This window comes from Ranitomeya imitator, chromosome 2, assembly GCF_032444005.1.
Source record: "Ranitomeya imitator isolate aRanImi1 chromosome 2, aRanImi1.pri, whole genome shotgun sequence".
NCBI classification, from domain to species: Eukaryota; Metazoa; Chordata; class Amphibia; order Anura; family Dendrobatidae; genus Ranitomeya; species Ranitomeya imitator.
Genome location: NC_091283.1, coordinates 293,600,420 through 293,627,568, shown reverse-complemented (window position 1 = coordinate 293,627,568; position 27,149 = coordinate 293,600,420). Strand labels below are relative to the sequence as shown.

The 27,149-nt window shown below is 43.3% G+C and overlaps 1 protein-coding gene across 1 annotated transcript; it reads left to right on the top strand.

Annotated features, from left to right (window-relative positions):
* Positions 1-25,904, top strand: LOC138663283 (oocyte zinc finger protein XlCOF6-like). Its single transcript, XM_069749459.1, has 7 exons — positions 1-209; positions 1,657-1,806; positions 1,936-2,115; positions 2,199-2,322; positions 2,406-2,503; positions 5,457-5,547; positions 23,731-25,904. Exons 2-7 carry the CDS (start codon positions 1,729-1,731, stop codon positions 25,251-25,253), a joined length of 2,094 nt encoding a protein of 697 aa, XP_069605560.1. The 5' UTR covers positions 1-209; positions 1,657-1,728; the 3' UTR covers positions 25,254-25,904.
* Positions 25,905-27,149: the final 1,245 nt, after the last annotated feature.

Sequence of the window (27,149 nt, the reverse complement as noted above, 5' to 3'; positions counted from 1 at the left end):
GCACAGAGCAGCCGTAGAAATCTCAGGCCACGGTGGTCTCCCCCAACTTCTGCTCTTTCTCCTTCTTTTCTTGCAGGGGCCGCAGTGGATTTCATCCTGGATCCATAGATCCGAATAGAAGAGCGATGTTCCTTCAGTCTGATGGTAATTGATGGTGATATTTGTCCAACGGCCACTTTACCGAGTAAATCCCATCAAGACTGTATCAGGTAAAGACCCCAATATCCACAGGTGTCCCTTCTAATGGGGGGAAAGTACCAAAGAAAACCCATCATATCCTGAGAAAAAGAAACCCAGTACATGGAGACATTGGCCTCATATATCTCCTGTCTTGTTCTTACCAACAATCTACTATATAAATGTCTAAGGGTCACTTCCGTCTTTCTGTCCTTCTGTCTTTCTGTCATGGATATTCATTGGTCGCGGCCTCTGTCTGTCAAACAGCCACGACCAATCAGCAACAGGCACAGTCCGGAGAAAATGGCCGCTCCTTCCTCCCCGCAGTCAGTGCCCGGCGCCCGCATACTCCCCTCCAGTCACCGCTCACACAGGGTTAATGGCAGCGTTAATGGACCGCGTTATGCCGCGGGTAACGCACTCCGTTAACGCTGCTATTAACCATGTGTGACCAACTTGTTACTATTCATGCAGCCTATGTCGCATCAATAGGAAAAAGAAAAATGTTAAAAATAAAAAAATAAAAAATAGTTATATACTCACCGTCTGTCAGATCAGGAACCGGCCTTTCCTGCTCCTCGCGACGCCCCGGTGACCGCTCCATGCATTGCGGTCTCGCGAGATGATGACGTGCGGTCTCGCGAGACCGCTACGTCATCATCTCGCAAGACCGCAATCCGCTCATAAGACCGGAGCGCGCGAGGAGCGTCGGTAACCGCTTCGATCGGGGGCAAAGGAAGGTGAGTATATAACTATTTTTTATTTTAATTCCTTTTTTTTTACAAGGATATGGTGCCCACATTGCTATATACTGCGTGGGCTGTGTTATATACTACTATGTGACTGGGCAATGTAGTATGCGGGCTGTGCAATATACTATGTGTCTGTGCTGTATACTATGTGGTTGGGTAATATACTACGTGGACATGCATATTCCAGAATACCCGATGCGTTAGAATCGGGCCACCATCTAGTCTCTTATAAAAGCCTCAAACTTCTGTGTGTGAATCAGACCTGAGATCTAACGTGATAGAAGATTACAGTGCGGGGAAGACGGGAAACCTTCATATAGAGGCCGGTGGTGATGGAGTCAGTGACCGACTCTGGACCAATATGTTTCTAGAGCCGTAGTAGAAGATGAAGATGTCGTCCTCATCATGAAGTAGTTATTTCTCCTGTCCCGTGTAATGAATATCTCCTGCAGTATTGCTAATGCTGATTCCAGGGTCGGTAAATGAGACGAGAATTAGCGTTATGGAAGATGAGTCTATGAGGAACGTATTCAGCTGCCGACTCCGAGGAAGAAACTGCTTGTTGTCTGTGGCCTAAATATATAGGTTTTATTAGTAGATGTAAAGAAGGAAACTAAATACTGTAAAATAATAAATCTCCTCATATGTTTCTCTTATTATCTCCAGTAATTGTATTATTACACAGGATTTTTATCATGTTACATCGGCTCATCATCTTCTCATTCAGGTCTCTACAATATTGGATCCTTTCAGTGAAGATCTGCTATATAAGAGAATTTTCCTAATTTACCCATCAAAGATGGATATGGACAGAGACAAGATGGCGGAGAGGATATTACACCTCACCCTAGAGATCCTCTTCCGGCTTACTGGAGAGGTGAGAGATTCTGATGACGTCAAATTACATCATTTTTATCTATGGGAATAACAGATGGACAGAACTGGAGAGGTGAGGACTCTGGAAATGTCTGTAGTGAGATTTATTAATATGTCTCTCCATAACCAGGAGTACACTGTAGTGAAGAAGACCTCTAGTGAGCGCTGTCAGGACCTTGTGTCTGAGGGATGGGGAAGACCCCTGCACCCAATCACGGGGCCTCCACCTCACCCCCTGATCCATGAGGACATCAATGACCAGAAGATCCTAGAACTCACCTACAAGATGATTGAGCTGCTGACTGGAGAGGTGACACTGCTGGGAATGCTGGGATATTATACAATAATGCTATGATGGGATCGGGGGGATGACGGTATCATTGTATGTGTCAGGTTCCTATAAGGTGTCAGGATGTCGCTGTTTATTTCTCCATGGAGGAGTGGGAGTATTTAGAAGGACACAAAGATCTGTACAAGGATATCATGGTGGAGGTTCCCCAGCCCCTCACATCACCAGGTAATAGACAGGACTAAATACACATGGCCTATAATTATCTGTATGTAAAGAATGAATTCAGTCCCTGTATGTGTTTCCTCCAGAGCTATCCAGTAAGAGGACAACACCAGAGAGATGTCCCCGTCCTCTTCTTCCACAGAACTGTAAACAAGAAGATCCCAATGTTCCTCAGGATCATCAGGTAGATGGAGAGAAGGTGTCATGAGATCCCCCTTAGGCCGATTTCACACTTCCGTTTATTTCCGATCCCGGAAAAACCAATACCGGAGATATCCGTGTCCGTGTGTTTAATACTTGCGGCACACGTGTGGCAACCTGTGCTGCCTCAGTACCACACAGACGGCCGCCTGGGAAGAAGAGCTACTGTAAGCGCTGTTCCCCAGTGGCGGGTGCTGAAGACGGCTCTCATCGTTCTTCCCTGCTCTGCCGGCGATTGGCGTGAGGAAAAGAGAACGATGAGTTATATTAAAGTCAGAATGATGACAGCAGGTGGGGGCTTTTGGGACTCTTAGGCTGCCGTCACACTAGCAGTATTTGGTCAGTATTTTACATCAGTATTTGTAAGCCAAAACCAGGAGTGGAACAAATAGAGGAAAAGTATAATAGAAACATATGCACCACTTCTGCATTTATCACCCACTCCTGGTTTTGGTTTACAAATACTGATGTAAAATACTGACCAAATACTGCTAGTGTGACAGCAGCCTTACTCCCATCATCCTTCACTTGCTGCCGCTAATAACAGTGACAGCAGGAGTAAATGATCGGGGTATTCCTCAGTCGCCACTTGCGATATAATGAAATAAATTAATGAAAAATCCGGTGTGGGTTCCCCCCTATTTTCTTGAACCAACCAGGCAAAACTCACAGCTGGGGGCTGCAACCCTCAGCTGTCAGCTTCAGCAAGGTTGGTTATCAAGAATAGAGGGTGTGAAGATCAGAGGTTGTGGGTTATAAAAATCACCTAGGCAGGTTAATGATGCAACTAATTTTTTTTATTCCATACATCCATGGTTGTACAACAAATCCAGGTAGATGGCCAACATACAATGTACTCAGTCCACAAGTTCCCAATCTGAGATTGGTAGTTCCACTGGCTCCATACCAGGTGATGCCCACTGTCTCCAAACTTTTGGTTGGCCCACAGATTTTGTATCTCCAGCTGCTATAGTGTGCAGTCACAGCCTATGTTCCTCCAGATGATGGCTATCCTGACCGTAGCTCATGGATAACCCTCCAGCCAACAATCTCCAAAGCTCCATAGATCATCCATCCATTCCAGCTTGGATCCTCTTCCATTGAAATACCTCCAACAACTGCCTGATTCAACCCTATGTCTTTTTCTCCCGCCCCTTAAAGGGAACCTGTCACCCCGTTTTTTCAGATTGAGATAAAAATACTGTTAAATAGGCCTTGCGCTGTGCGTTACAATAGTGTATGTAGTGTACCCTGATTCCCCACCTATGCTGCGAAATACATTACCAAAGTCGGCGTTTTCGCCTGTCAATCAGGCTGGTCAGGTCAGGTGGGCGTGGTGACATCGCTGTTTCTTCCCCAGCTTTTCGTTGGTGGCGTAGTGGTGTGCGCATGTCCAAGTTCCGAATCCACTGCGCGCAGGTGAAGAGAAAGCGCGCGATCTGCGCTATTACCCTTGTCATCGATGGGGGCGGCCATCTTCCTGAGGCCGCGCGTGCGCAGATGGAGTGCTCTGCTGCACGGGGCTTCAGGAAAATGGCCGCGGGATGCCGCACGTGCGCAGATGGAGATCGCGGCGGCCATTTTCCCAAAGCCGAGTTTGCATCTCGGCTTCAGGGAAATGGCCGCCGCGATCTCCATCTGCGCACGCGCAGCATCCCGCGGCCATTTTCCTGAAGCCCCGTGCAGCAGAGCACTCCATCTGCGCACGCGCGACCTCAGGAAGATGGCCGCCCCCACTGATGACAAGGGTAATAGCGCAGATCGCGCGCTTTTTCTTCACCTGCGCGCAGTGGATTCGGAACTTGGACATGCGCACACCACTACGCCACCAACGGAAAGCTGGGGAAGAAACAGCGATGTCACCACGCCCACCTGACCTGACCAGCCTGATTGACAGGCGAAAACGGCGACTTTGGTAATGTATTTCGCAGCATAGGTGGGGAATCAGGGTACACTACATACACTATTGTAACGTACAGCGCAGGCCCTATTTAACAGTATTTTTATCTCAATCTGAAAAAACGGGGTGACAGGTTCCCTTTAAATATTTTCCTTTAGCTCACAGAACAAGGCATATTCCATCAGCTGGGACTGTATGTGGGACCTCCCATGGTGATGGCTCCCCTGAGTCTACTATCCCCAACCACACAATGGCCTAGGTTTGGGAGTACAATAGGAGTGAGACCTTGATACAAATGAGATTAATAGAGTCTGGCCTTAAGGTACCGTCACACTCAGCAACTTTGCAACGAGAACGACAACAATCTGTGACGTTGCAGCGTCCTGGATAGCGATCTCGTTGTGTTTGACACGCAGCAGCGATCTGGATCCCGCTGCTATATCGCTGGTCGGAGCTAGAAGTCCAGAACTTTATTTGGTCGCTAGATCGGCGTGTATCGTCATGTTTGACAGCAAAAGCTACAACGCCAGCAACGTTTTTACATGGAGCGAGAACGATAAGTGAGTCGCCGTTACGTCACTGGATCGCTCCTGCATCGCTCTGGAGTTGCTGTGTTTGACGTCTCTACAGCGACCTAAACAGCGACGCTCCAGCGATCTAGTTTTGGTCGGATCGTTGTCTATATCGCTGCAGCGTCGCTTAGTGTAACGGTACCTTTAGGTTTACATAAACTCTAGCCTGCTCATCTTCCTCTGCTGACTGCCACTGAATAGAAACATTGATTCTTGAGCATGAACTGCTGAGCAAGAAAATCACTAATAAAACACATCAAGCAAATTAACTATTAAAGTACAATAATATTATTACGCCCCTGTGATGTGTAGATGCCGGTGAAGGTCTTGTGCTCAGTCTTGTTTTATCCACCAGTATTATATGTTTTATACTTGTGTAATGAGAACGGTGGAATGGCAGGATTAGAGCTGATCATAGATGTGACTTCTCCATCTGTCTGTGACTTTTACAATATTTGTTTCAGGGAGAAGATCTGACCCATATTAATACTACAGAGACATATGTGAGGGGTGATGAGCGGTGTAAAGAGGAGATTCCTACATATGACTACCCAGGTGAGTAGTGACCACTAAATGCAGAGAAGTCACAGATTCTTCTCTGTCACCGGCTGTGGCTGCTTTATCGGTGGTGTAGTCCGACTGTATCACAATCGTGTGATCACCATTTTGCCTCTAGACCCACAACATTCTCCTCCACCCAAAACTGTCCAAGTGACTTTGGGCATTGAAAGCCCTTTTCTATAGAACTTACAACCTGGAGGATCCAACTACCCCCTGAGATTAGAAGACTCTGACCGTTACCTGCCCAGATCTGTAAACTACAAAGCCAAATGACAGCGTATGTAGAATGTGCTGACAAGTTAGAAAAATATTATGATGAGCCTTTTAGAGAAAACTGAGGGTAATTATGTTGTTGGCTTCCAAAATCCCTGATGTGGGAAGAAGGAAAAAATCAGGGCTTTGAAAAGCCAAAAAGTTGGGCATCAAAACAAATGAACGTAAAAGAACCCCAACTTTTCATTTTAATAATCTACTCATTTACGATGTGAACCAGCTCCTTCCTCAGGCATATACAGATGATACATTGTGGATGTTTTATATCCTCCAGAACGGCATCACTGATCCAATTGCTTAATTCATTAATTAAACCGCGCCTATGGTGCAGTTTTTTGTATAGAAACCTTTCTTTGTATACAAACAATACAAATAGATGTAAAATGCATATTGGATGCACAATAAAATCCATATAAAGAAAAATATACGTACATGGAAAATCCTCTGGTTTAAGTGTGGATAGTTTAAAAATCCAATAGGATTCTCTATTCACAAGTCTTTGGGACCTATTAGACACATGTTCTGATATTTGTTCTAATATATTGAGTCTTAAACTGGTGGGATCTCGTTTATATTCTAAAATAAAATGCCTAAACAGACAGATTACACCTTTCCTAATATTCTGTCTCTGGCTGGTCATCCTATTATGGATCACTTGCGTCGTTTTTAGATCCCTGATATTGGATGAATCTCCCTTCTCCCCTTCTGTGCTCCTGAATGTGCTCATATGGTCCCTACAAGACAAGGTCCAGTCTTTCTGGCCAAACTTCACTTTTATGATTGACAACATTAACCCCTTTACCCCCAAGGGTGGTTTGCACGTTATGGACCGGGCCATTTTTTACAATTCTGACCACTGTCCCTTTATGAGGTTATAACTCTGGAACGCTTCAACGGATCTTGGCGATCCTGACATTGTTTTCTCGTGACATATTATACTTCATGGTAGTGGTAAAATTTCGTTGATATTACCTGCGTTTATTTGTGAAAAAAATGGAAATTTGGCGAAAATTGTGAAAATTTCGCAATTTTGCAACTTTGATTTTTTATGCAATTAAATCACAGAGATATGTCACACAAAATACTTAATAAGTAACATTTCCCACATGTCTACTTTACATCAGCACAATTTTGGAACCAACATTTTTTTTTTGTTAGGGAGTTATAAGGGTTAAAATTTGACCAGCAATTTCTCATTTTTACAACACCATTTTTTTTAGGGGCAACATCTCATTTGAAGTCATTTTGAGGGGTCTATATGATAGAAAATACCCAAGTGTGACACCATTCTAAAAACTGCACCCGTCAAGGTGCTCAAAACCACATTCAAGAAGTTTATTAACCCTTCAGGTGTTTCACAGGAATTTTTTGAATGTTTAAATAAAAATGAACATTTAACTTTTTTTCACAAAAAAATTACTTCAGCTCCAATTTGTTTTATTTTACCAAGGGTAACAGGAGAAATTGGACCCCAAAAGTTGTTGTACAATTTGTCCTGAGTACACCAATACCCCATACGTGGGGGTAAAACACTGTTTGGGCGCATGGCAGAGCTCGGAAGAGAAGGAGCGCCGTCTGACTTTTCAATGCAAATTTGACAGGAATTGAGATGGGACACCATTTTGCGTTTGGAGAGCCTCTGATGTGCCTAAACATTGAAACCCCCCACAAGTGACACCATTTTGGAAAGTTGACCCCCTAAGGAACTTATCTAGATGTGTGGTGAGCACTTTGACCCAACTAGGGCTTCACAGAAGTTTATAATGCAGAGCCGTAAAAATAAAAAAATAAAAATTTTCCCACACAAATTATATTTTAGCCCCCAGTTTTGTATTTTCCCAAGGGTAACAGGAGAAATTGGACCCCAAAAGTTGTTGTCCAATTTGTCCTGAGTACGCTGATACCCCATATGTTGGGGTAAACCCCTGTTTGGGCACACGGGAGAGCTCGGAAGGGAAGGAGCACTGTTTTACTTTTTCAACGCAGAATTGGCTGGAATTGAGATCGGACTGTTATGATCCGGTGACTTCGGAACTGCATGAGAACTTTCACTGGAGATGGTTGCCACTGTACTGACCGCAATCCTGAACTTAACACCACAACTAAAAGTAGCCGTGGAGTGTACCTAACACACCTAGACACCTCGTCACAGCCAGAGGACTAATTACCCCTAAAGATGGAAAGAGGAATGCTATCTTGCCTCAGAGAAAATCCCCAAAGGATAGACAGCCCCCCACAAATATTGGCGATGAGTTGGAGAGGAAAAAACATACACAGGCAGAAAACAGAATTTAGTACAGGAGGCCACGCTAGCTAAATAGGACAGGATAGAACAGAGTTCTGTGCGGTCAGTATAAAACCCTTCAAAACATCCACAGCAGAAATTACAAAAACTTCCTACATCTAACTAATAGATGTAGGAGTGTAAATCTGCAACTCCAGTGAATCCTACAATCAGAGCAGGAATAAAACAGAAACCAACACACAGCCGTGTGCCACAGATACAAAGAACCAAAAACTTATCTTTGCTGATTTTGGCAGCAGGCAGGAGAAGCCAGAAAATGATCCATCACTTCAGAAGAAACATTGACAACTAACATAGTAACATAGTAAGGCCGAAAAAAGACATTTGTCCATCCAGTTCCATCCATAACTGGCAAAGGCTAAAGGATTCAGCACACCTACATATCCCAGTCCGAATTGTAATTATCATATACACCTGGCCAGAACTGAGACTCAGAGACAACTGCATTCCCATCTTCAACCATCGGAGGGAACCCAAGAGCAGAATTCACAACATCGCACGCCATGTCGCATTTGGAGAGCCCCTGATGTGCCTAAACAGTGGAAACCCCCCAATTATAACTGAAACCCTAATCCAAACACACCCCTAACCCTAATCCCAACGGTAACCCTAACCACACCTCTAACCCTGACACACCCCTAACCCTAATCCCAACCGTAAATGTAGCCCCAACCCTAACTTTAGCCCCAACCCTAACTGTAGCCTTAACGCTAGCCCTAACCCTAGCCCTAACCATAACCCTAGCCCCAACCCTAACCCTAGCCCTAACCCTAATGGGAAAATGGAAATAAATACATTTTTTAAAATTTTTCCTTAACTAAGGGGGTGATGAAGGGGGGTGTGATTTACTTTTATAGCGGGTTTTTTAGCGGATTTTTATGATTGGCAGCCGTCACACACTGAAAGACGCTTTTTATTGCAAAAAATATTTTTTGTGTTACCACATTTTGAGAGCTATAATTTTTCCATATTTGGGTCCACAGAGTCATGTGAGGTCTTGTTTTTTGCGGGACGAGTTGACGTTGTTATTGGTAACATTTTCAGCACGTGACATTTTTTGATCGCTTTTTATTCCGATTTTTCTGAGGCAGAATGACCAAAAACCAGCTATTCATGAATTTTTTTTTTTTTGGGGGGGGCGTTTATACCGTTCCGCGTTTGGTGAAATTGATAAATCCGTTTTATTCTTCGGGTCAGTACGATTACAGCGATACCTCATTTATATCATTTTTTTTATGTTTTGGCGCTTTTATACGATAAAAACTATTTTATAGAAAAAATAATTATTTTTGCATCGCTTTATTCTGAGGACTATAACCTTTTTATTTTTTCGCTGATGATGCTGTATGGCAGCTTGTTTTTTGTGGGACAAGATTACGTTTCCATCGGTACCATGGTTATTTATATCCGTCTTTTTGATCGCGTGTTATTCCACTTTGTTTGGCGGTATGAGAATAAAGCGTTGTTTTTTGCCTCGTTTTTTTTAATTTTTTTTACGGTGTTCACTGAAGGGGTTAACTAGTGATATAGTTTTATAGGTGGGGTCGTTACGGACACGGCGATACTAAATATGTGTACTTTTATTATTTTTTTTTATTTAGATAAAGAAATGTATTTATGGGAATAATATTTATTTTATTTTTTTTGGAATTTTTTTTTTTTTTTTACACATGTGAATTTTTTTTTTTACACTATAACATTGCCCCAGGGGGGGGCATCATGTTATAGTGTAAGATCGCTGATCTGACACTTTGCTGTGCACTGTGTCAGATCAGCGATCTGACGTGCACTTCCCCTGGCTTCCCGGCGCTTGCTCTGAGCAGGCGCAGTGAAGCCACCTCCCTGCAGGACCTGGATGCCGTGGCCATCTTGGATCCGGGCTTGCAAGGAGGAGGAGGTAAGAGACCCTCGCATCAACGCGATCACATCGCGTTGCTCCGGGGGTCTCAGGGAAGCCCGCAGGGAGCCCCCTCCCTGCGCGATGCTTCCCTATACCGCCGGCACACCGCGATTATGTTTGATTTAGGGGGTTAATGTGCTGGGGGCGGGCCGTGACTGCTCCTGGCACATAGTGCCGGATGTCAGCTGCGATAGTCAGCTGACACCCAGCCGCGATCGGCCGCGCTCCTCCCGTGAGCGCGGCCGATCGCTATGACGTACTATCCCGTCGGTGGTCATACGGGCCCACCCCACATGGACGGGATAATATGTCAGAAAGGGGTTAAATGTGCAGTGAGGCCAAGTGTGAATTTCTGTACAGTAACAGCAGAGTTTCCTTTTATCCTGATTTTACAATTTCTTATAAAACCGACTAACTTCATACAGGATTGTGATAAACTACATAATAATTAGAACACCTGTGCCATGATGTATCTCTAAGTTGTGCGTGGCTGATGGCTGTAATATACAGTGGGTACGGAAAGTAGAGTAGAGTAAGTATTAGCGCCCCCATTTCAGGAGAGATTACTGCACAATCTGAATTCCTTAGGATTGAAAACATAATGTAATTTATAACATGGAGTGAATCCATGAAACCAGGGCTGGAGCCAACACGTCTCCTGCAGGCGTGAATAAATGTACAGTAGGTACAGAAAGTATTCAGACCCCTTCAAATTTTTCACTCTGTTTCATTGCAGCCAATTGGTAAATTCAAAAAAGTTAATTTTTTTCACATTAATGTACACTCTGCACCCCATCTTGACTGAAAAAAACAGGAATGTAGTAATTTTTGCAAATTTATTAAAAAAGAAAAACTGAAATATCACATGGTCATAAGTATTCAGACCCTTTGCTCAGCATTGAGTAGAAGCATTTTTAGAGCTAGTATAGCCATGAGTCTTCTTGGGAATGATGCAACAAGTTTTTCAGACCTGTCTTTGGGGATCCTCTGCCATTCTTCCTTGCAGATCCTCTCCAGTTCTCTCAGGTTGGATGGTGAACGTTGGTGGACAGCCATTTTCAGGTCTCTCCAGAGGTGCTCAATTGGGTGTAGGTCAGGCCTCTGGCTGGGCCAGTCAAAAATGGTCACAGAGTTGTTCTGTAGCCACTCCTTTGTGTGCTTAGGGTCAATGTCTTGTTGGAAGGTGAACCAAGCCAAGTCTGAGGTCCAGAGCACTTTGAAAGTGGTTTTCATGCAGGATATCTCTGTACTTGGCCGCATTCATGTTTCCTTCAATGACAACCAGTCGTCCTGTCCCTGCAGCTGAAAAACACCCCCATAACATGATGTTGCCACCATCATGTTTCACTGTTGGGATTGTATTGGGCAGGGCCACTCTGCCATAAAGGCCCGACTGGTGGAGGGCTGCAGTGACAGTTGACTTTCTCCCATCTGCCTACTACATCTGAGGAGCTCAGCCACACTGATCTTGGGATTCTTCTTTACCTCTCTCACCAAGGTTCTTCTCCCACGATTGCACAATTTGGCGGACGGCCAGGTCTAGGAAGACTTGTGATGGTGCCAAACTTCTTCCATTTAAAGATTATGGAGGCCACTGTGCTCTTAGGAACCTTGAGTACTGCAGAAATTCTTTTGTAACCTTGGCTGGATCTGTGCCTTGCCACAATTCTGTCTCTGCGCTCCTTGGCCAGTTCCTTTGACCTCATGATTCTCATTTGGTCTGACATGCACTTTGAACCATGAGGTCTTATATAGACAGGTGTGTGCCTTTCCAAATCAATTCCTATCAGTTTAACCCCTTACTGACATTGGGCGTAATAGTACGCCGATGTCAGACTTCCTCCCTTTGATGTTGGCTCCGGTGGTGAGCCCACATCTTTGCGGGGACATGTCATCTGTTTTGAACAGCAGACATGTGCCCGCAGTAGCCACGGGTGGAATCGAGATCCACCCATGGCAATTAACCAGTTAAATGCTGCTGTCAAACTCTGAAGCGGCATTTAAATTTCGCTTCTGGCAATCGCGAAGGCAATACGACCACCGGTGACAACTCGTCAGGTGATCGCGGGTCACCGGTGTGTTGGCATGACAATCTGAGGTCTCTTGGAAACCCCTATGGTTATCAGTGACGGCTTCCTGTGAGCGCCACCCAGTGATTGGCGCTCATAGCAAGTGAGTAAATCAGCTACATAGAGATGATCTGAACATTGTCTCTATGTAGCAGAGCCGATCGGGTTGAGGCAGCTTCTAGTCTCCTATAGAGACTATTGAAGCATGCCAAAAGTAAAACAAAAAAAGTTTTAAAAAATATAAAAATTCAAATCACCCCCCTTTCGCCCATTCAAAATAAAACAATAAAAATAAAATCAAACATACACATATTTGGCGCCGCTGCGTTCAGAAGCGCCTGATCTATCAATAAAAAAAAGGATTAATCTGATTGCTAAACGACATAGCGAGAAAAAAAGTCAAAACGCCAGAATTATGTTTTTTTGGTCGCCGCGACATTGCATTAAAATGCAATAACGGGTGATCAAAAGAACGTCAGCTCGGCGCGCAAAAAATAAGCCCTCACCCAACCAGAGATCACGAAAAATGAGACACTACGGGTATCGGAAAATTGAGCAAATTTTATTTTTTAACAAAGTTGTTTTTTTTTTGTTCTTTTTTTCACCACATAGATAAAAAAAGAACCTAGACATGTTTGGTGTCTATGAACTCATAATGACCTAGAGAATCATAATGGCAGGTCAGTTTCAGCATTTAGTGAACGTAGCAAAAAAGCCAAACAAATAACAAGTGGGAGAATGCATTTTTATTTTTTAAATTTCACTGCACTTGGAATTTTTTCCCGTTTTCTAGTACACGACACAGTAAAATCAATGGTATCATTCAAAAGTACAACTCGTCCCGCAAAAACAAGTCCTCACATGGCCATATTGATGGAAAAATTAAAAAGTTACGTCTCTGAGAAGAAGGGGAGTGAAAAACGAAAATGCAAAACTGAAAAAGGCTTCCGGGGGTTAATTAAACACAGCTGGCCTCCAATGAAGGCGTAGAACCATCTCAAGGAGGATCACAAGGAAATGGACAGCATGTGACTAAAATATGAGTGTCTGAGCAAAGGGTCTGAATACTTATGACAATGTGATATTTCAGTTTTTTATTTATATTAAATTTGTAAAAATTTTTACATTTCTGTTTTGTTTTCAGTCAAGATGGGGTGCAGAGTGTACATAAATAAGAAAAATTAACTTTTTTGAATTTGCCAAATAGCTGCAATGAAACAAAGAGTGAAAAATTTAAAGGGGTCTGAATACTTCCCGTACCCACTGTACATTTATTCACGCCTGCAGGAGATGTGTTGGCTCGAGCCCTGGTTTCATGGATTCACTCCACGTCATAAATTACATTATGTTTTCAATCCTAAGTACCGTATATACTCAAGTATAAGCCGAGAATTTCAGCCCATTTTTTTTAGGCTGAAATTGCCTCTCTCGGCTTATACTCGAGTCATACCCAGGGGTCGGCAGGGGAGGTGGAGTGGCAGCTGTCTAAGCATACTCACCTGCTCCTGGGGTGTCCCTGGTTCCCCGGCGCCAGCAGCTTCCTGTAGTGAGAGGTCACATGGTACCGCTCATTACAGTAATGAATATGGACCCGACTCCACTCCTATAGGGGTGGAGCCGCATATTCATTACTGTAATGAGTTGTACCATGTGACCGCTCACTACAGGAAGAAGCTGCCGGCATTAGGGAAGCAGGCACTGCGCCAGGAGCAGGTGAGTATAAGCAGTGCGTGATATTCACCTGCTCCTTGTTCCACCGTCGCCAGCCACCGATACGTTCCCCGTCCACTGCACTGATGCTCAGGTCAGAGGGCGCGGTGACGCGATTAGTGCAGGCCGCCCTCTGCCTGAGCAGTCAGTGCAGTGCACTGTGAATATAGCGGCGGCTGGCGGCGGTGGAACGCAGAGCAAGTGAATACAGAAAGTGCCAGGGGCCTGAGCGTCGAGAGGTGAGTATGTGATTTTTTTCCTATTTTTTATCGCAGCAACAGCATATGGGGCAAATGACTGTATGGAGCATCTTATGGGGCCATAATCAGCATTTATGGAGCATTATATGGAGCAAATGACTGTATGGAGCATTTCATGGGGCCATAATCAGCATTTGTGGAGCATTATATGGGGCAAATGTCTGTATGGAGCATCTTATGGGGCCATAATCATTTATGGGTGTATTTTGTATGGAGCATCTTATGGGGCCCATCATGAACTATATGGAACATTATATGGGGCTCCTGATTCAATTGATGTCTCAATTAACCGGTAGCTGCTGCATTTTCTACCTTAGGCTTTTTCTCGAGTCACTAAGTTTTCCCAGTTTTTTTGTGGCAAAATTAGGCGTCTCGGGGGGCGTGGCTATGTAGCTGAAGAAGAAGGAGGCATCCTAGGAGAGCTCCATACATCCTGAGCTGATTTTGCTATAAATATTGTGCGTGACCGAGCGGTACTAGCCCGGATCGGGACCCCATGCACCGGAGAGTCTGGTGGACCTTCTGGGAGACCGCTGTGGAGATTTGCGGAGCCGGGAGCTGCAGAAGCTAAAACAGGCAGGAGAGCCCCATGTGCAGCGGCGGCCATCTTGGGAGCGCGCGCTAGGGAGCACAAGACACCGCGCTGTTCATTGCCGGAGCTGGACCCCCCACTATCTCGGAGGCAGCGGTGACTGACCGCACTGGTGGGCGCGACGAGGGACCTGCAAGAGGGAGCAGGAAAGAACGCGGTGCTGCTCTCTGCTGGAGCCGGGTCCCCCTCATCTTGGAGGCGGTGGCGGTGGATACTACTGGTAAGCCGTGAGGACTGATGCAAGTGGCGGTACATGCCGGGGGTAGCGGCCATCATATCAGCGCACACCCTGACAGTTAGGGAAGTGCGCTTCTAATCTTATTAGCGGCGCTGGGCGGTGAGTGTGCGCCTGAAGAAGTAGGGGTGGTGCAGTGTGTGCCCTGAGAAAGTGGGACCTGCGCCCCCCTGTCGGGTGGACATTTTCCCTGCTAACGCCATAACATTACAGGGATTAACCCCTTTTCAGCTGCTCCCCTTACGATAACTGTGGAATTGCACGGCTTGAGTGTTACAGCGGCTATCTCTATATACCGGATACCCTAAACTGCCTGCCCAGTGGACTCCTGTCTTATAACCTCGGGCTCCATAATACAAGTCTCAAAATCGGAATACAGCTTGTCCATAATTACTCCTTGGGTCGCTTTGTGAAATCCCCTTGTGAATATCCATCATGCAGCACCCTAGAGGAGCATCGGCTGCTGAAAAATTAAAAAAATATGCCAAAGATGATCCTCATGATAATGTGCGCAATCTTAGAAATAATCCTACACCGTCTCAACGTAAAGGACGCCCCTCCGACAGCAATGAGGAGGGAGGAGAGGATGAACTGACTCTTAAACAGGCATCAGAGCAGTTGATGCAGGCTATCTCCCTCACTAGATCAGCTCTTACGGAGAAAATAGAAGATGTGCATACTGAGGTGGGACGCCTGCGTCATGACATGCAAACTATGAGAGGGCGCATCACGGAGGTTGAAACGAGGGTGTCTCATATTGAAGACACTATCGCCCCTATGGAGGCTAAACTGACCAAAGCTGCCGGATCCGTAAATGCCTGGAAGCAAAAGGCAGACGACTTGGAAAATAGACTGCGCCGCAATAATATCCGAATTATAGGTCTCCCGGAGCGGTCGGAGGGTCAGCAGCCTGAACAGTTTCTGGAGGAATGGCTCAAGTCATCACTGGGAGATGGATTCTCCTCGACATTCGCGGTGGAAAGGGCCCATAGGGTCCCGACCAGGCCTCTTCCTCCTGGAGCCCCGCCGCGGCCTTTCCTGGCACGTCTCCTTAATTGTAGAGACAGAGATATCATCCTCCGCTTAGCACGGCAGAAGGGCCTCATCAAATTCGATAATGCTACCATATCGATTTTTCCAGATTTTTCTATGGAACTTCAAAAGCAGCGAGCACGATTTATGGATATCAAGAAACAACTTAGAGATAAGAACATCGTTTACTCCATGCTTTATCCGGCCCGGCTTCGCATCGTTTATAAGGGCTCCTCCTTATTCTTCATGGATCCAGCGGAGGCGACTGAGTGGTTGCGGTCTCGCGGGGGGTCGAATGCGGAAGACTCCTAACTTGAGCTCCCTGATTAATGGCAACATAGATAGAGCTTTCTGCCTGGATGCGGGAAAATATTAACAATACCGGACACTGAGTCCAGTGAGGGTATCCCCTATTCAATTTGACTGTGGGAGTATGGAAATATGCTCCCCTACTGTTCAAGTTTTGTTTAGTTTGGTTTTATATACTAGTTTTGGATGTTTATTAAGCATGGCTGCCTCTAATGCTAATTCTTTGCTCTGTGCGGTGCCGTTAGACTGCACCCGAATGATAATGATATATATCAATGCTCCCTTTAAGAGTAAATATGGGGGCTGAACTTATATGTATGACCTGGAACATACGAGGTATAAAAACTCCTCGAAAGAAAATTAAGGTGTTTTCGCAGATTAAAAGATATCACCCTCAAGTCGTAGCTCTGATAGAGACACATCTGACAAGAGACACGGCTCGATGTATACAAAAGCCATGGGTACAGTGGTCCCTACACGCATTCCACACTAGCCATTCAAGAGGGGTCTCCCTGCTGATACACAAAGAGGTCAGATGGGAGGCTAAAGAGGCGAGACGTGATCCGGAGGGTCGTTTCGTCTTTGTGCATGCATTTATTAACTCACGAGAGTATGTATTGTTGTGTATCTATAACCCCCCTCCCGCTAACATGTCAATCCTACGTATGGCTCTGGGCTTCTCCTTAAAATATCCGGAAGCCAATGTTATTTGTATGGGAGACTTTAATTTAATAATGAATCAGTCCATGGATAGATTGAGATTGGACGATGTGGACTCAGGGGAAGTTGTGCCTCAGCACCCCTCACAATTAGCACTATTTATGGAAGGGAGTGGGTGGCTAGATTTATGGAGAATAAACCATCCAGAAGTTAAGGGGTACACCTGCCACTCGTCTACTAGGCAGTCTTTGTCTCGAATAGACTATATATTTGGGTCGGGTGGCTTGGCGCTATGGGTGGATAGCATCGAACATGGTAACCGGGGGATCTCAGATCATAGCCCGATCATTCTTAAACTTAAATATGGGCAATCCGATAATAGTAACAGGTCCTGGAAATTAAATCCCTTTTGGTTAAAATTGATAGACTCTAGTGATAGGACGGTTGATCAGTTGAATAGCTTTGTGCTGACACATTCGGAAATCCAAAACCTTGGTCTATTTTGGGATACCCTGAAGGCATACTTGAGGGGATGCTTGTCTTCTACCATTTCCTATATTAAGAGAGTGACGGCGAGGGAGGACGAGGAGATAGAGCAAAGATTAAAAGACTCAGAGGCCACTTATATAGCTAATCAGTCCAGCAGTAATAGAATTGAGTGGCTTACTTCCCAGAGATTGTATACCCAACATACAGATGCTAAGTCAAAGCGCAAATTATTTTTTACTCGTCAGTCCTACTTTGAGCTAGGGAATCAAGCCAGCACACTCCTGGCCTTCTTGGTGCGCCAGCATAGCACCTCCAACACAATATTGCAGATCCGGGTGTCCGATGGCTCATTGGTGTCCTCTACTGATGGAATACTTCAGGGCTTTTATGATTATTATACTTCGTTGTATAAGTCTAAGAGTGGTTTAGATGTCGATGAATGCCTGGATTATCTATCGGATATAACATTCCCCTCGCTGAGTCCATCCCAACGAGCTCTTATGGAGGCTGAATTTACTCTGGAAGAGGTAGAACATGCTATAGCAGATATGGCCACCGGGAAGGCCCCGGGACCTGATGGATTTCCCATTGAATTTTATAGAAAATATCGTGATAAATTGGCACCTATATTGCTGAAGGTACTAAGGGGAATATGGGAGGGAGAATCGGTACCCGAATCGTTTTATGATGCTAATATTATCGTGCTTAGGAAGGAGGGGAAGGATCCTCTGGATTGTGGATCATATAGACCAATTTCTTTAGTGAATGTGGACTACAAAATTTTCACTAAAATTCTGGCTACTAGATTGAATGCGATCATACTAGATCTCATACACCCAGATCAAACTGGCTTTATGCCCGGGAAAAATACCTCTATTAATATTAGAAGAGTGCAATCGGTCATTCAATATAGTTCATTAGAGCCAGACAATAAGTGGGCATTAGCTTCGTTGGATGCAGCTAAGGCTTTTGATTCCCTTGAGTGGTCCTTTTTAACTGCATGCTTACGGAAATATGGGTTTGGGAATAAATTTCTAAGAGGGATAGGTACACTATATGCGAAACCTGGGGCACGTATGGTGGTAAACGGTTCTGTATCTGCACCATTTTCCTTACATAGGGGAACTCGCCAGGGATGCCCTCTCTCCCCAGCTCTATTTGCCTTGGCTATAGAAGCCCTGGCAATACGGATGAGGTCCTCTGTAGACATTAAAGGGATACATATTGCTGACCGGGTGGACATTATTGGTCTTTATGCAGACGATATGGTGGTGTTTATGGACCAGACAGAAGATACATTGCCAAAAGTAATAACGATGATTGATAAATTTAGTACATTTTCTGGTCTATGTATAAATTGGGATAAATCTGCTTTGATGCCTCTCTCCCATACCCCAATGCCATGCCTTGAAACCCTCTCGCTGCTACCCATTGTCTCCAATTTTAAATACCTTGGAATACATATGTCTCAATACAGTCACCAAGATTTGCATCTCAATATATATCCACTATTGGACGTGGTTAAATCTAAATTTGCTACCTGGGACAAGCTCCCGCTATCTGTGGCTGGTCGTATTAACCTGATCAAAATGATATTACTCCCAAAATTGAGCTATTGTCTTCAACATAGTGCCGTTTTAATACCTAAATCTTTCTTTGCAACCCTGAATTCCCTTACCACATCCTTCATATGGGGGAAAGCTAGGCCTAGACTTAAATTATCCATTCTACAGAGACCCAAACAGGGGGGTGGGGCTGCCTTGCCGGACTTCTATCTGTACTACCTTGCTGGGCAGGCAAAAATGATAAATAAGTGGATGCCCGGGGAGTCTCTTCCCAACTCTGAAAGCCATGTATTACATTCAGCTCAGATTGATTGCCCGCTGGGCTTTTTGGAAATGGAGAAAATTACTGTCTCTCGTTTGCTTCCTTTGCTCCGATTGGCCCGTTCGATATGGAGGCAAATTAAAAAAGTTACAAAATCTGTTGATATAGCAGCCGAAATGCCATTGTGGAACAATAGCTATTTCCCGGGATTATTAGGCCATCCATCTACTGAATTTTGGATATCGTATGGTGTCCTCACAGTGAGTGATATACATAGCCAAGGAATTTTTGCTTCTTTTGAACAATTACAAAATACTCACAATATACCGAGATCTCAATTTTTCCGTTATTTACAATTAAGATCTGCTTTCCAATCATATGTACGGCATGCGGGTGCAGGTAGAACTATTTCAACTTTACCATTAATAGGAATTCTCAAATCACAAGGGCCTCAGGGACTCATCTCCTCTTTATATACCTATATGTTATCCATAGGCGAAGAATCCACCTTAGATTTAATTAAGGGAAAATGGGGGAGGCTACTTCCAGATACACTAGGAGAAGAATGGGATGAAATCTTGGAATCCCCGACTAGGGTCTCCCCATCAATCAATAATAGGATGACCCAACTGTATATTATATATCAATCCTATTTGACCCCGACTCGTCTATTTAAAATGGGCCATCTTCATTCATCAGACTGCTTGAGGTGTCATTCCAGTGACGCAGATTTCATTCATATGATCTGGAAATGTCCTGTTGTTTTTCAATTTTGGAAAGAGGTAACGGTACTATTGACATCCTTGGTGTCGATCCCTGTTCCACTTGAGCCACTGGTATGCCTGTTTGGGGTATGGGAGGCAGAGACATGGGATCACCACACGGGAATCTTTCTGAGAGAATCGCTATTTATGGCACGAAAGGTGTTAGCAATGCGTTGGATGGGAGGTTCCTGTCCATCTCTTAGGGCATGGATTGACTTAGTGAACTCAATTATTCCATATGAGCGGACGCTATATCACAACAGGGGTTGTCCAGCCAAATTTGAAAAGATATGGGGAAGATGGAACTCATCCGGACATACTGTTTAGATCAAAATAACTCAGTATACGCATAAAAAGGGTGTATGATTATGCGGACACTATTTACTCACAGGGCGGAGTCTATTTAGAACTCTCCTGCAAGAGGCACTATGTTATGTTAGTTTTAGAAGCTTTATTAGAAGTTAATGTAGTTAAGGTTCAAATAAGATGTTACTGATTAACATACACAGTTTATTATCTTTATAATATTTTATACACGGCTATGTATGGTAATTTTCTGTAACTAACTAATGGATAATGATGTATACAAGCAAATGTGTGTATGATCTGTCCTGTAATTAATAAACGAATTTAAAAAAATTAGGCGTCTCGGCTTAAACTCGGGTCGGCTTATACTCGAGTATATACGGGTAATTTGGATTGTGCAGTAATCTCTCCTGAAATGGGGGCGCTAACTCTTTCTCTACTCTTCTGGTCAGCACTCATAGTAGCCCAAGTAGTCCACCATAAATGAGTGCAACTCCGGTTTAGTGTTGGAGTTCTCCCTTCATACATATGTTGTTGTTGAGGATGTAACTTTTTTTTTTTGATACATGTTCATGATCATGATGATAGTTTGAATGTGGTGGGATCGGCCTGCCTCGCTTACCTGAGTCTGTAACTCCCTGGAAGTGTTTAGAAAAAGGTTTGTTACCAAATACCTGAGATCTAAATTTAAGATCCCTCAGCTCTGCACTATTATAAAAAGTTCTATTTAAATGTCTAATATTTCTTCTTGACATTTATCTGACAGAAAATATTGGCCCTTACGATAGTTTATATTGCTTAGAGCCACCAAGTCCCATACTCCAATTACTCCAGAGAAGTTTCACCACTACTCATTTTTCCTGAGGATGATTGTTCAGCTTGATCATTTCAGTAGATGTTATTGTCTATAGTCACAGTTTTCCCCGTTATCCTTTAACTTCTTTAACCCCTCTGTATGGATTTGGACTTACACAGAGACCCCTAGTCTTGAAGCACAGTGTTACCTACTGTTCTGTGGAGTAAGATGGGAAGAAGAATAGACCGATAACCGTGTCAGAACCTAGAGGCCAGAGAAAATACTAACTCAGAAGACATAGGAGTAGTCAGTAAACAGGCCGGGGTCACAACAGGAAACAAATACACAAACCAGGAGCTGAGCACAGAGGACTGAACTAGAGGAGATCAAGGCTGTATCTGGCAGATTCCGGCAATATGCTTCAAGCTGTAGTAAGGTGTGGTGCTTTTGAAATCCAACTCTGATTGTCCAAGGTGTTGGCAATCTCAGGCAGACATATTGCATATGCGTTGGCATTGTCCCAGATTGTCCTCCTATGAGATTGTAGTGTTGAACTTCATTGGAGTGGTGTATGAGTGCGTTATCCCTAGGGATCCGTTGATATCTATATTAGGGTATGTGGAGGAAATATTAACTGACAATACGACTAAAATTGTAATTGCAAGATTATTGTTTGCTGCAAGGAAACTGATTGCAAAATATTGGGTTAGAGAGGAGCCTCCGTCCAGACGCGAATTCATTGCTCAAACGAACCACATAATTCAACTTGAGGAAAGTATTTACACAAGGAGAGACTAGCTGGATTTCTTCCATAAATTATGGCAGCCAATGTTTGGATAGGATTAAATTATGGTATACTAGTATATAGTACTAGCTATTGAACCCGTTCTACGCCCGGGTGGCGAGCGTTTATATTGGTATATGGTCCCCATCCTGTCATATGCTGCTCCCATCCTGCGCACCCGTTTTAATCAGTGATGGCAACAGACACTGTGGCGGTATTGAGTCGAAAGTGGCTGCCTTGCTCCACAGACGTGTGTTATATATTCTTTAGAAAGTTACTTGATAGCTTTGCTGATGTATTGTATAGTGTAGATATTCTTACACATGCTCCTGATATCTGTAACAAAATCATTAATGTGGGCGGAAATGCCACGACATCATGAGGGCGGGATTGTGACGCAGTAATTGGCGCCTGCGCAGTCCGTGCAGCAGTGTCTCTTCAGATGTATGTAAGTAATGTCATGAGGGCGGGATCGTGTCCCCACGCCCCCTGATTCCGGCTCATAAATGTCACCCTGCTCCCGCAATCGGCGCATGCGCAGTCCGCACTTTCCAGCGCCATTTTCTGGAAGACACACTGTAGTACGTATTCAAGAAAATGGCGCCGGAAAGCGCAGACTGCGCAGGCGCTGATTCCGGGAGCAGGGGACATTCATGCACCGGAATCGGGTCGTAAGTAATTGCTGTGGCATGACCTGCTGCAATGTCATGAAGGCGGGATCGTGTCCACCATGTCCCCATGCCCCCTGATTCCGGGAGCAGGGGGACATGTATGGGTCGGAATCAGGGGGCGTGGGGACAGATTGTTTCACAGATTTCGGCGACCGCGCAGTCTGCGCTTTCCAGCACCATTTTTTCTTGAATACGGACACTGTGTCTATAATCTAACGCTAGGAGCGTAGCTCTTGCGCAGTCTATAAAGGCTTCGGACAGAGTGACGCTCCTACTGTTATATTATAGATTATTTAGTACAACTTATGGTAAACTGGAACTCTGTTTGATATTGTTAACTATGGACGAATTATTGTTTGCTCCTGATATGGTCTCCATCAGGGGGTTAATTTACTGTAAAACATAAAATGAGTATGAACATGTGATCTGTTGTAAATCTTGTTATGGTTAATACAAATTTATCTGATTTAAAAAGGTGTGGTGCTTTCCAATTGGCTAAAACAGGGAGCAGATTACTGCAGCTGATGGCACACACACCCATACTGCCAGACTGGATGGTACTACAGATGCCAGGCACCCTAATCTTAGTGGCTGGGAAGAGCCTGCACTGCCAAGAGCTTCTGGTTCCAACGCCACCTCTGTTACCAGCATCGCCTGCAGAATTAGTAAGTCGCGTCTGGTGTCCGAAGCGGACGTTGCAGGAGCAGATCCCAGAGGAGATGGGGCACACCATTTGCAGAATCCCTAATATGACAAAATTGCAGAAAACCAGATCAGATGAAATCCCTATAAAGTGACTCCATTTTGTAAATTATAACCCTCAATATATTAATCTATAGGAATAGTGACTATTTTGACTGCACTGCAGTTTCCAGTTATTGGCACGCGCAGTGGATGTTGGAAAGTGAAAATTGCAAATATCCCAAGTTATTACCCAACACATCGTGCCCACATTGTGCTCCAATAGGTACACATGCCGTAAAATAAGTGGTTTCTTCTCACTATAGTAATGCCAAAATCATGGATGCTTAATGTGGTTTTGAGCACAGTCTAGTAAACTGTCATTTTCTTGGTGAATAATTCAATAATTTTGCATAACTTGCCATTTTTACAGACCGTTTAAGTAGAAATATTCAAAAATATAGAATTCAAGGATATTTTATTCAAAAATAATAATTGGTTTTATTCTTGGCAGATGACCGTACCAGGAGATCAGCAGGACAGCTGACATCTTCAATGTTTAAATCAGATAATCTTGAGATCCCACAGGATACAATTGAAGTGAATGCTATTACTCCAAATATACCATCATCCCTTCACAGCAAAGATCTGTCATCTGATCATTTGGAACAGGTCCTGTCTTCTGATTCATTACCTAGTACTAATGAAAATCAAAGTCACAAAATAAGCATTAAAAATCGAACTGCTCCTAAAGCAATGAAGACCTTTTCAATTTCAGAATATGGAAATAGTTTTCCCCTAGAAAAGTCATTTCTCAAACAACAAAAACTTCAGAAAGCAGACAATAGATTTTCTTGCTCCAAGTGTGGGAGATGTTTTAACCAGAAATCAGAATTTGTCAGTCACCAGAGAATTCACACAGAGAAGAAGCCATTTTCATGTTCAGAATGTGGGAAATATTTTATTCGGAAAGCGCAGCTTGTTACCCACCAAAGAACTCACACAGGAGAGAAGCCTTTTTCCTGTTCAGAATGTGGGAAATGTTTTTTTCGGAAAGCGCAGCTTGTTACCCACCAAAGAACTCACACAGGAGAGAAGCCTTTTTCCTGTTCAGAATGTGGGAAATGTTTTCTAGATAAATCAGGTCTTATCAGACATCATAGATCTCATGCAGGGGAGAAGCCTTTTTCCTGTTCAGAATGTGGGAAATGTTTTAACCACAAAGCGAATCTTGATAGCCACCATAAAACCCACACAGGGGAGAAGCCTTTTTCCTGTTCAGAATGTGGGAAATGTTTTCTAGATAAATCATTTCTTGTCAGACATCATAGATCTCACACAGGAGAGAAGCCTTTTTCCTGTTCAGAATGTGGGAAATGTTTTCTAGATAAATCAGGTCTTATCAGACATCATAGATCTCATACAGGGGAGAAGCCTTTTTCCTGTTCAGAATGTGGGAAATGTTTTAGCTACAAAGCGAATCTTGATAGCCACCATAAAATCCACACAGGGGAGAAGGCTTTTTCCTGTTCAGAATGTGGGAAATGTTTTAACAACATAACGACTCTTGTTAGCCACCAGAAAACCCACACAGGGGAGAAGCCTTTTTCATGTTCAGAATGTGGGAAATGTTTTATCCAGAGATCGAATCTTGTTAGCCACCAGAAAACCCACACAGGGGAGAAGCCTTTCTCATGTTCAGAATGTGGGAAATGTTTTAACAAGAAAGTGAATCTTGATAGCCACCAGAAAACCCACACAGGGGATAAGCCTTTTTCCTGTTCCGAATGTGGGAAATGTTTTAGCCAGAGATCGAATCTTGTTAGCCACCAGAAAACCCACACAGGGGAGAAGCCTTTTTCATGTTCAGAATGTGGGAAATGTTTTAACAAGAAAGTGAATCTTGATAGCCACCAGAAAACCCACACAGGGGAGAAGCCTTTTTCATGTTCAGAATGTGGGAAATGTTTTAACAGGAAAGCAAATCTTGATAGCCACCAGAAAACCCACACACGTGAGAAGACTTTTTCATTTTAAGAATGTGGGAAATGTTTTGTGAAGAAACCATCTCTTTCTAGCCACCAAAGAATTCACACAGCACTTTCTAACTAGCAAATAGATACTGTGTATATTGAGGGAATTAGTTATTCTGAGGATTTTGGCCGATACATCTGTTCTCGGTTTGTCAGAACCATAGGGCTTTTGTCAGAACTGTCAATATGTGGCTATTTGGAGATAGTAAATGGTTCTTAACCCTGCTGTTCTGTTTAGATTTCACATACACTTGTACTGTTCCCGGTCATTTTTGACCGTCCTTATAAAATAATCATTTTTAGCTAATCTAAGTGGTTTTTTTAAACAGTTTTTGCACTATTATATTGCTTGTGAAGATGGTTGTTCAAATACCAGAAAAAAAAATAAATACAAAGCTTGTTTTATATTTTTTTTATATCCAAAAGGGAACATGGTATTTTTTCGATTTTTGTAAAAATTGATTATTTTTGCAGATAACATTTAGATCAAGATTTTTTTTTTAACTATAAGCAATAATATCAAACATTATGTAGATATACTTTTTTCAAAGGCAAAAAAAAAAAAAAAAAGCTTTTTTCTCTATAAAATGGCAAAAAACGTTGTTTTTTATACACTTATACTGTTCCCGGTCATTTTTGACCGGACCTAACAAAGTTGTGATTTGTACCTAATTCAAGTGTTATTTGATTACCTGTTGCATTGTTTTACTGTATGTGAACATGGTTTTCAATAATCAGATGAAAAATTAAATCAAAAACTTTTATTTTTTGAATCAAATAAATTAACATTTTTTGCAATATTTGCTTCATATTGCACATAAAAACTTTTCTTTATTCTAAACTATATACAAACTTTTTAAAAAAAAAAAGGTTTTTTGTCAAAAACAAATGATAAATGCGATCAATGTATTACTTGCATTGATCACATGTATAATTTACATGACGCTTGCACAAGTATTTTGCACATTTGCAACACATAATATTAGATTTATGGTTACTGGACGTTGGACAGAATGAGCATCTTTTTCGCTTGCAGCTGGTTGCGATGGTGGAAGCCGTTTCAGTATCAGTGGTGGTCGAAGCTGTTGGCTCGCTGTCTCCACCATGCTCTCGAATTTGTCGGGCCACTTTTTCTGCACTGTCATTTCTTGGGGTTCGTGGCCGTGTTTTTACATATGGATTAGTGAGAGACTTCCCCAATTCCTCAATAAAAAGCCGTCGTTTGTGTAATTTTTTTTCTTGCCATTTAGGGTTTATTTCCCGCCACAATACAAAGGCATTATAGGCAGATACATCGATCAGGTTGTAAAAGAGAATCATAGGCCACCTATTTGTTTTTCTTTTACATGTATACGTGCCTACAAGCTGGTCTAATGTGTCAACAGCACCTTTAGTGGCGTTATAGTGAAGAATCATGTCTGGCTTTCTGTCATCTCTCTCACTTATTTTTGCATCATGGTGCATGGTGCTCATGAGGATAACTTGTTTATTTTTTTTGGGAACGTACGACACTACCGTAGTGTCCTTTGTAAAATAAAACATTGAACTGTGTACGTCTCTCTTATTGAGGATACCCTGTGGAAGTTCAGGTTTATTTTTTCGTACAGTACCCAGCATAGTTATATTGTTTTTTTGTAACATCTGCCCCAATTGGTAGGATGTGAAGAAATTGTCACAGATAACGTTTCTCCCTTTGAGTCCATGGGTCAAGTCCAAAACTACCCTCATGCCTTGGTTTTTTTCAGGTCTTTCTAGAGGGTTTTTTCCAATATATACTTGAACATTTGCAGCATATGATGTTTTACTGTCACACAGAGTCCAGATTTTTATACCGTATTTTGCTGGTTTACTTGGAATGTATTGCCTGAATGGGCACCTGCCTCTAAATGACACCAGCTGC